At 50.2% G+C, this 10,707-nt stretch overlaps 1 protein-coding gene across 1 annotated transcript; it reads right to left on the reverse strand.

Moving 5' to 3' along the window:
* Positions 1-1,353: 1,353 nt before the first annotated feature.
* On the reverse strand, positions 1,354-2,310 carry LOC126036873 (olfactory receptor 14A16-like). Its single transcript, XM_049797086.1, has one exon. The coding sequence runs from the start codon at positions 2,308-2,310 to the stop codon at positions 1,354-1,356; it is 957 nt and encodes a 318-aa protein (XP_049653043.1).
* Positions 2,311-10,707: the final 8,397 nt, after the last annotated feature.

The following is a 10,707-nucleotide window of genomic DNA, read 5'->3' on the forward strand; positions in this document are numbered from 1 at the left end:
CTTCACCTTGCTCATGGGCAAGCACAGCTCGGTAGGCGTGGATATGGCGGATTCTTCAGAGACATCTTGTGCGTACTGCCCCACAACAACAGGATGTTGAGGCAGCAGCAATGTCGAGACAACCAGCCAAAACAGTCTCTCACACCCTGCTGCAGCCTTGTCCCATATGGGGCTTTGCAGATAGCTCTGCTCCAATGTCTTCAGAAGGAGAGAGGCTGTACAGGGCTGTCCGTTCCCCCAAACCAGCCCTTGGACCAGCAGGAAGATGGAGATGGCCTCGCAGCAAAGCTCACCTGTCAAGTTGGGGTGACCAGCAAGTGCTGGAAATGGCCAATGAGAGACACTGGGAGTGACAAAGACCCTGAGCCACCCTTCCTGTCTGTCCACACCACCAAGGCCACAGACCGACCTTCTCTCTCCTGCACCTGCATGTCTTCCATGCTTTCTACAAGCCCTGCCTCTGCACCACAAACCCCCGGTGTGAGTCCTTGCCCTGCATGGTCACACACTACGAGTTATACACTGGTATTTTTCTCTCCTGGGCTCTTTCCAGCACAGCACAGCTCCCCCTAAACTCTTCCAACTGCCTCTGACCTCCCTCCACCTCCCCTGCCCTCTGCCCAGTGCAGCCCAGTCTGGCATGGCCCCACAGCTGTGCCCATCACAGGATGCGGCAGAGCTCTGGGCACTGACCCCACAGCCCCAGACCCTCTGAAGGGCACAGCAGCTCCTCGGGCGTGGAGGGGGGTGAGCCCCAGGGGTGGGGGGCATGCATGGCACAAGGCCTGAGGAGATCCCCTTGTGTGATGGAAATGCTGCAATGGAAGGCAACTCTGACACAGAAGTGCCTACTGCCTGTCCTTGCCTGTGACCACAGGGCTGCCACACAGCAAGACTCTAACCATGCTTGAAGAGCACTCAGGCCTTCCACCAACCAAAGGGTTCAGAAGGAAAGCATGGAAGTGGGAAAAGAGCAGCTCGGGAAAGACGAAGCGCTGGTGCTCCCAGGCAGTGCTGCTGTGCCGGGACTCTTCTTCCCCTCTGCAGACAGGCACTGCTCCCTGCAGCTGCAGAGCAGGTCTTGGAGGGAGGATCTCAGAAAAACAAGTCACTGCAGGGCCCTTTATTTTGGTTAAACTCACAGAGAGTACAGCTCTTCGTTTGCACAGCCTCCAGGTCACAGAAAGCCTGGATATATTGTGAATTAGAAACCAGAGAAAGACAGACATTTCTTTGTGGAAAGCATGCAAATAAGTAAAACAAAGCAAAAAGAGCAAACAAAAATGAGATTCAAACCCTGAAATCACCGTAAAAGAAACCAGAAGAAAGGCTGGGCCTATAATGAGATAAGTGTTATGCAGAAGACAAGAGGCAGTTTATTTCTTTGGAAAAACATGCAGTGATTAGTTTTCTCAGGGCATCCTTGATCTCATGGTTTCTCATGCTGTAGATGAGGGGGTTCAATGTTGGAGGCACCACTGAGTACAGAACTGCCACCGCCAGGTCCAGGGATGGGGAGGAGATGGAGGGGGGCTTCAGGTAGGCAATTATTCCAGTGCTTACAAACAATGAGACCACAGAGAGGTGAGGGAGGCAGGTGGAAAAGGCTTTGTGCCGTCCCTGCTCAGAGGGGATCCTCAGCACAGCCCTGAAGATCTGCACATAGGACAGCACAATGAAAACAAAACACCCAACAGCTAAACAGACAGAAACTACAAGTACCCCAGCTTCCCTGAGGTAGGCATCTGAGCAGGCGAGCTTGAGGATCCGGGGGATTTCACAGAAAAACTGGTCCACCGCATTGCCTTGGCAGAGGGGTAGTGATAATGTATTGGCAGTGTGCAGCACAGCATAGAGGAAACCAGTGCCCCAGGCAGCTGCTGCCATGTGGACACAAGCTCTGCTGCCCAGGAGGGTCCCGTAGTGCAAGGGTTTGCAGATGGCGATGTAGCGGTCATAGGCCATGACAGTGAGAAGGAAATACTCTGCTGAGATCAAAAAGAGAAATAGAAAGACCTGTGCAGCACATCCTGCATAGGAGATGGCCCTGCTGTCCCAGAGGGAGTTGGCCATAGCTTTGGGGACAGTGGTGGAGATGGAGCCCAGGTCAAGGAGGGAGAGATTGAGGAGGAAGAAGTTCATGGGGGTGTGGAGGCGGTGGTCACAGGCTACGGTGGTGATGATGAGGCTGTTGGCCAACAGGGCAGCCAGGTAGATGCCCAGGAAGAGCCAGAAGTGCAAGAGCTGCAGCTCCCGCGTGTCTGCAAAAGCCAGGAGGAGGAACTGGGTGATGGAGCTGCTGTTGGACATCTGCTGCCTCTGGCTGTGGAGCACTGAACAAGGAGGCAAGGGCAGTGACAAGTTAGGGTATTATTCTCTGACCAAAATCAAATCCATTTCTCATAATACATGTTCACCAGATTTTTACCATTTCAACGAGATCTCTGTTCAGCTGTGTGGATGGAGCTCTGGTTGGTGCTGGCTGGGTGTGCCATGACTAGCAGGACCTCTGTCTACTGGCTGCCAAAGAGTCAGCCCTGCTCTGCAGCAGTGGCTTTCTGGGAATGGTGCCAGTTAGTTCTGGTGTTTGAATTGGTCAGATGAAACTACTCCTAATGTAAAAGTGTTTGTCAACATCTGCACTGCCAGGGCTAAGAAACACAATCAAAGCATTGTTTGAGAGAGAGGGTGGGGTTACACCTCTCCCCCTGAGAGGTAATATTCTTGCATTACTGGGTAATATTCTTGCACTTCAGAAATCCTCATCATTTCTGCTGCATTCAGATAAAACAAAGTGGGTCCTGCGAGGAAAAAGTACTGCCTGTGGCATAGTGCAGTGTGAGGAGAGCTGATCCGTCACTCTGTCTTCTTTCTAGCTACCCTTAGCTCTTAACTTTCTGAGATGGAGGGTAATAACACTCCTGTGTTAACCTGAAGAGACTCCAGGCACTACTGAGCGCAGAGAGATCCACTGCCCAGCACCAAGTGACTCCCCCTTCCTGAATGTCTCTGCACCCCACCTCTTGCCAAGGACACACATGGTTCATTTCACAAACCCAGCAGCATTTCCTCGCTCATGGAGTCTCTGTGCTTTTCCATGGGGCATTCAGGTAACACCAAGATGCTATGGGACAGACCTGCATTCTGGAGGGCAGCTCACAGCTAGGAAGGACACCCCAAGAAAATAGCCAAGTGTCCTGATGATGGTATCTCAGGAAGGGAGAGTCAGCTCATTTCCTAGGGAATGACACAGGCTGCATTGCCCACAGCCCCACAGCTTGGAGGAAAGCTTGGACACGTGTAACCTTGTTCCCATGGACACAGCTGCATGGGAGGACCCAAAGATCAGCCTGTGACTCTGCAGTTGAAACTCCCAGCCAAGAGAAACAGCCAGAATAAGGCAATAGTAGCAATAACACACTAGTGGAGAATCAAGAAAAAATGCAGGGACTGACTGGCTCAGAGAGGCAAATGCAGAGTCAGCTGGGCAGTCAGGAAAGAGTTACCCTTACCCAGCTGTACGTGCCACCTCCCAGGCACCAACACAGCCAGGCAGTTCTTCTCAGTCCCTGTGCTCTACTTCAGGAGGCTCCTGTCAGACTTACTGATCCCTCAGAGTGTCACCTCAGGAGTCTCTGACTTGTTCAAGCACGACAGCTCATTTTCCATTTCCCCTGAAAATTCTCCAAGAGTAGGAAACAGAAAACCAAACTCAGGAAAGCTCCTTGACTTTATAGCAATCCCTGCTTTGACCTTGCCCTTGGAAAGTGCCCTTGGAAATCTCCTGGGGATGATCTGGAGCTGTGAGCAGCCCCGATCCACACAGCACCCTCTTGTCAGCAGAAGGACCCTCCCCTACTGCAAGTTGGTTTTCCACCCACAGCTTCTCCCCACTCTGCTGCTGGAGTTCCCCAGGAAGGCAGAGTACTTTGATCAGCGGCAGAGTCCCTGTCCCAGCACACAGCCCCCTGGCCGCAAGGACCCTGCTCAGAAGGACAGCCCTGGGCACCCCTGGCTGCACACCCACCTTCACACTCCGCAGCCATCCCCGGGTGAAGGCAGCTGACATGCCCTGTCCCTCTGAGGGTGCAGCAGGGAAGCTGTGCTCCAAAGAGTGTCCTTTTTCTCTACACTGCAGAAACGGTGAGAGTTTTCCTGAGAGATCCCATAGACTGTGGGATGTGCCAGCTTTAGGAGATCATTCCAGGAACCATAGCTGCATTGCCCTGCAACAAGACACTTACCCTGTTAAGGGATGTGAAGATTTTTCTCCAGGTCAGCTCTCCTCTCTCCTCCCCCGCCCCCCAGGCTGCCTTTAGCATCTCTCTCTGCCTCACTTCTCTCCCCTCGGTGCCTGCAGGCAGTGCCCTCAGCCCTGCTGCGCTTTGCAGAGCAGCTGCTCCTGGGCAGAGCTGTCTCTCTGCAGTGCTGCCTGCTTGCTATGATTTCCCTCCAGCCCTGGAGCCCAGCCCAGCCCAGCAACAGAGGACCAGCTCAAGGCAGCCCTTTCTCTGCCCCCTCTGGGCTCCCTCCAGGTGTCCCTGGGTCTCCAGGGGAACCTGCCAGGAAACAGGCTGAAGCAAACACTGGTGTTGCCTCCCTCAGTTAAGGAGAAAAACTTCTTTCCTGAAATAACATTTTTGTCTCGGAGAGAAAGTTACATCTACATGCCACATTTCTGCTCAGGGCATTTGAAGGAAGCTCAGCTCCCTCCCACGCACACCACAAAACCAGAAGAGGTGGGATACCTCTTGCCTCAGTTCAGGTGTGAGCAAAATAGGTGTGAGCATGTGAACTCCTTGTCTCTCAGCTTCCATCTGAATTAATGGAGATGGAAGGCAGGAGTTAGGTGTTCAAATGCAAATCCCTTGTGACATTTGAACTGCAAGAGGTGGTCCAATATATACTTAGGTAACAGCAAAGTTCATAGAGACAGGGCAACATCTTGGGAATCCTGTATGAGCCTGGTGGGAAATTCCTTTGACCAAGTGACATGACAGCTTATGCCCAAATGAAGGCCAAAAGAATCTTTTCCTACTCCTTATCTTCATGGCACTTGATACAGGTATTCATATGAACGACTGCAGTCATGTACCATAGCGACAGCTAGGTCTCTCTCTTTTCCATCAGCGGAATTTACAATACCTCCACTGACTATAATGGCATGTGTCCCAGTTTCGTCCCCACACTTCCTAATAGAATAAAGGGCAGGTCTTCTATTTACTGTCCAAATGCAGGGCCACAGAGCTACACGAGATGCCAAGGCTGGCAGGAACCTCACAGGAGCTAGAGGAAAGCAATTCCCACTCACAGTGTGTGTACTAGACGTCTCAGACGGCATCACATAGAGTGCGATTTGGTGCCTGTTTTCCATACACTAAAGCCATCAGTCAGAGGCATCAGTCATCAGATGCCAACAGAGAGGCAAGGTCTGCTCCTTCTCCACCCAAGAGCTGCAGGCATTGCATGAGCAGGAGGCATGCCACACAGGGGTTTTTACTCGCTCCCTTGATGATCCAATCAATGAAAAGACCAAGAATTTTCAGAGTGTGCCTGGATACATCTTGTCTTCAAGAAGAGCATACTCCAAGCACAGCAATGGTCCACATCAAATTTTAGTGTAAAATCAAAAAGGATTTCAAGGGCACCAAGATGAACTTTTGATACTTCAGGAACAGTTAAAGAAGAAAAAGTGGTAAGGTAGGACCACTGCTGACATGAGGAAGAGTAGCTCTGGATAGATCTGAGGTACTCTACGTCACAGCCTCCGTCAATACCAGCCTTGTCTCCCAGGCCTTTGAGCTGTGAGGCAGGACTCTGGAGAATAACAACCAGCAGTGGATGGGGATCAAGCGCGGGGTTACTCAAGCAAACTACACCCTTACCAGTCCATAGGAATGAGAGCGAGCTGCATCCAAGGGTGCTGAGGGAGTGTTTTTTTCTCGAGGAGGTGCTGACCTGTTATGACCCCAGTAAGAAAGACACTTGGACCCTGGGAGGTACCTTTTATCATTCTGTGCATTAGTGCTAACAGTATAAATAGAGAACCATGCAGATAATCTCAGGCCTCTTTAGATGGTGGGAACCCCAGGTGGTGTAGCATTAAATGGGCCTTCTACCTGAATGCAGCAAACCATGCAGACCCCATCCACAGAAGACAGTCTCCTGTTCTGGTCATTCAAACTACTGTAGGATTTTCTTACAAGGAACAACTTTACTCGTCGTCTCAACAGTCAAACAGAAATGATGCTTTCATGAGTATGTTTTGCTGCACTGTTAGATACAGGCAAGACTACGCAGGAGGCATGATGTCCAGTACAGAGTGGGACCTGCCTGCAGGCTCTTGTGCAACAATATGCCTCTAAGGTTGTCCTGCGGGAAAGGGATCTGTGCAGCGTAACACAGGTTTGATGGCTGTGCTGTACGTGCAGCAGGGTGCAGCCCAGCACAGCCCTAAGAACTCGATGTTCAATATTTTTCTGGTCAGGACCAGTGATTCCCTGTGAGAAGTCTGTGGTCCAGTACGCTGCCACAGCTGACATGTCGTAGCCCAAATGTGCACTGCCAGGAGGAGCTGGAGACCCATGGCTTGTCACAGAACTGTGATGGTTTTGGATTAAATTACTTGTGGTGAGATAGCTTGCTGAGATATGGTGCTGCAATGGAGGGATACAAGCTCTGCGCAGGGAGCAGCAGGGAGGACGAGGACTATGCCCCCTGTATGAAGGGGAAGCCTGTATTTGTGGAGGTCCTTTATGTGACAGACAACGGGTTGGACTAGCTTTTGTCATTTAGGATCAGAGCAGGAGTCAGCAGGAGTGACCTTGTGTTTTCAGTTACAGACTGCTTGCTCAGGAAGAGGAAACAGAACAGGTCTTTTGTCAGCAACCCCAGGAAGTCTCCAGGTTCATAAGCAGGATCCTGTGGTGAACAACTTCAAGTGCCCTGGCATTCCCTGGCAAGGCAAAGTAACAGGGTGCCAACAGCCTTGTCGATGGGGTATCATGCCTTTATAGTGCAAGCACCTATATAATTGGCACTGCCCAGAATGGCCACCACTGATGTGGACTCCTTTGTTGCAAATATTTATATTTAGGCAGATTAAACATTTATTTTTTTTAAATACTGATACCCTTAGGCAACTCATGCAAATACTTGAAGGATTATTGATGCATTTTAACATGATTATCAACAGAAGGTCCACCAGCTTTACATCTCAGGAAATGGGACACCAGTGGCCAAGGGGAGGATGGTCTGGGGACTGTCCTGGCATCTGGGAAACTGAAGCTCCCATCTCCCCAACACCCTGCCCTCCTCGGTGAGGGGTGTGAGAAACTCTGCCAACGAGGTCAGAACTCACAGTCATGACAAGTATCTGATGTCTAACTGCAGCCAGTGTTGGCTTGCCAGCTCAGGATTTCAGCTTCCATTTGAGTCAGAACCACTTCACACTACATCCAGCTTCCCTCTGAGGCTGGCTGCTGTGTGGCACAACTGTCCTGGCTCTCCAGGCAGGTTGGGCAATGGTTTGATGCCTGAATTGGAAGTTTTCCCCATTCTGGGGTAAAAGACCTTCAAGGAGAGAAGGTTGTAGAGATCTGGGTTGCAGAGTTTTGAAGTAGTCTTTCTAAAATTTGAGCAGGCTGAGCTTTGGAGCCAAGGAAAAACAGAGACGCTCTCAAGGATGCTTTTGAATTAGTGGTACTATCACTGATAACAGTAACATGACAGTGCTATAAGGGAATTCCTTCTCATTCTCGATGATGATGATGATGATGATGATGAATTAAAGCTCTTTAATTTCATCCCCAACGGTCATTCTTACTTGGCAAAAGGGCTACTACACTTCAGTAGTTAGCCTCTTCCATGAAGTTTTAGATCAGTGTTTTTTCTCTCACTTCTACCTCTTTGCTGTCATTTAAAGATTACACCTCTTAGACAGAATTGCCCCCAAATCATCCCTCTTCCATATATTTTCTCCCTTTTCTCAGGGGCGAGGGGGACGTGGCATAGGGGAGTTGTTTCTTTTTTGGCCAGAGAAGGCCAAGGGACACATCCCAGGTTAGGAACAAAGGAAGCCAGGGTTTTTATGCGGTGTACACGGACACAGCACCGTTACCTGCATTTCCAGTGTCCCAAGTCCTAACTGTTCAGCAAAGAGCCCGGAGTTGTGAGCTCCCTTCATGTGCCCTGTATATCAGCACGTAAAATGAAACGAACCTAGTCAAAAAGTGTGTTTTGATTCTCTTCAGAGCCAGAAGTACCACATGGGCCAGGAGACAGGTGAGGACACCTAAGAGGGAATCCCACTTCTCTGGACAAAAGCTTAGGTGTTCCCAGGAATCTCAGGGTGCACGGCATACAGATTCCTGAGTTCAAGGAGCTGGTCAAATGCCTCATCTCTGTTTCTGCAATGAAACAGAGCTCTGGTTCATGTGCAGACTCCGTACAAAGAAGGTGACAGTAATTGAGCACCCTGCTCTGAAAGGATTAACAAGGTAGGCTGTTCTTTTTGGAAAGGTATTAAGATAGGAAGAAAGACCTTGGGTTGTGGCAAATGAAAAGAGAAGCAGAGGATGTGGTCAGGGCTGTTTGGGAATACTTGTAAATACTTGTAAATTCACCTGATGTGAATTATTTTTGTGTTCAGGGAGAGCCTGAGAGCTTTCCCTAATTTGAAAACATGAAGGGGAAGGAAGGACAGGATTGTTCAGGCTGGAAGGGGCCTTGGGAAGTGTCTCAAGCAACCTCCTGCACAAAGCAGGATCAGACCAGCTCACTCAGGGCTTTATCCAAACATGCCTTGGTCACTTTCTGGGATAGAGCTGGTGGATGCTCCCTGGTAAACAGCTTCCAGTGCGCTACTGTGCTCATGATTGAAAAGTTTCTCCCTTTATCTAGCATCCTTCCAAGCCCAACCATGCAGCTTGTTTTTTACCCATCCACTTAAACACACATGAAGACTATATTAGCCTATCTTGGACACAAGAATATTGTGGGGGATATTGCTGAATACATGACTTCCAGGTAAAAAGCCACCACTGCTCTCCCTAAGTCCAGCAATTCTGTCCTTACATCAGAGAAAAGAAAAAGGTTGGCCAGGCACAATCAACCCTGGTGCTGTTTACAATCTTTGCCGGTGACATGGGCTGTGGGACTGAGTGCACCCTCAGCCAGTTTGCCAACGACACCAAGCTGTGTGGTACGGTGGACATGCTGGAGGGAAGAGATGTCATCCAGAGGGACCGTGACAGGCTTGAGAAGTGATGTTGTGCAAATCTCATGAAGTTCGACAAGACCACGTGTTGAACATTGGTGCAGGACCGGGGTCAGGGAATCCCTGGTATCAATACAGGCTGGGGGATGAAGGGACTGAGAGCAGCCCTGTGGAGAAGGACTTGGGGATACTGCTGGGTGAAAAGCTGGACATGGGCCAGCAATGTGTGCTCACAGCCCAGAAAGCCAATCGCATCCTGGACTGCATCAAAGGAAGTGTGGCCAGCAGGTCCAGGGAGGGGATTCTCCCCCTCTACTCTGCTCTGCTGTGATCCCACCTGGAGTACTGCTTTCAGCTCTGGACCCCCAACAGAAGCAAGACATAGACCTGTTGGAAGGGTTCCAGAGGAGGGCCACAAAAATGACTGGGTGGCTAGAGCACCTCTCCTATGAGGACAGGCTGTGAGAGGAGAGGTTGTTTAGCCTGGAGAAGAGCAGGCTCCAGGGACACCTTATAGCAGCCTTCCAGTACTTAAAGGGGGCCTACAGAAAAGGGAGGGAGGGACTCTTTAACAGGGAATGTAGTGATAGGATGGAGGGTATTGGTTTTATACTGAAAGAGGGTAGGTTTAGATGAGCTATTAGGAAAAAATCTTTACTGTGTGGGTGGTGAGACACTGGAACAGGTTGCCTAGAGAAGTTATGGCTGCCCCCTCCCTGGAAGTGTTCAAGGCTAGGTTGGATGGGGCTTTGAGCAACCTGCTCTAGTGGAAGGTGTCCCTGCCCATTGCAAGGGGGTTGGAACTAGATGAACTTTATGGTCCCTTCCAACCCAAACCATTCTATGATTCTGTGATTTCATGATTCTAGCTTGGATATTAGGAAAAATTTCTTCTGTGGAAGGGTTATCAAATATGAGAACAGGCTGCCCAGGGAAGTGCTTAAGTCACCATCCCTGGAGTTACTTAAAAGATGTGTGGATGTGGCACTTAGAGATATGGTTCATTGGTGAACACAGCACTGTTAGTTTGTCATTGTTTAACCCAATGTGGTAGTACATTCCCCCCACCCCCATCCTGCCAGCAGGAAACAAAACTTCTCCAGGAAGGGAGAAGGGAAAGGAAACCCTGGAAGCTGCATGTTGAAATTTGAACTGGCCAATCGAGATGTGCCAGGTACACCGAGGTGGCCCTCCTAGCCAATAGAATTGAATGACCACAGGTCAGATTCAACAGGGGTATAAACAGGGTCCTGCTGGAGGACATGTTGGAAACATTCCTCCTCGGAGCAGTGGGTCTGCAGTCAGGGACTCCCCATCGGGTCGGGGCACCACCCAAGGTAACTCCTCGAGGGAGAGAGCCCTCCGCTTTTGGGTGAGTGTGATACCGAAAAAGCCAGTCAAAGAAACTCTCTAAGACTCAATTTTGGAGTTTTAGAAAGCAGGCATTCTTTATTGCAGCACTGGGTGCACGGGGGATTGCTCCACCTTTC

Source organism: Accipiter gentilis, unplaced genomic scaffold (assembly GCF_929443795.1).
Source record: "Accipiter gentilis unplaced genomic scaffold, bAccGen1.1, whole genome shotgun sequence".
Classification (NCBI taxonomy): domain Eukaryota; kingdom Metazoa; phylum Chordata; class Aves; order Accipitriformes; family Accipitridae; genus Astur; species Astur gentilis.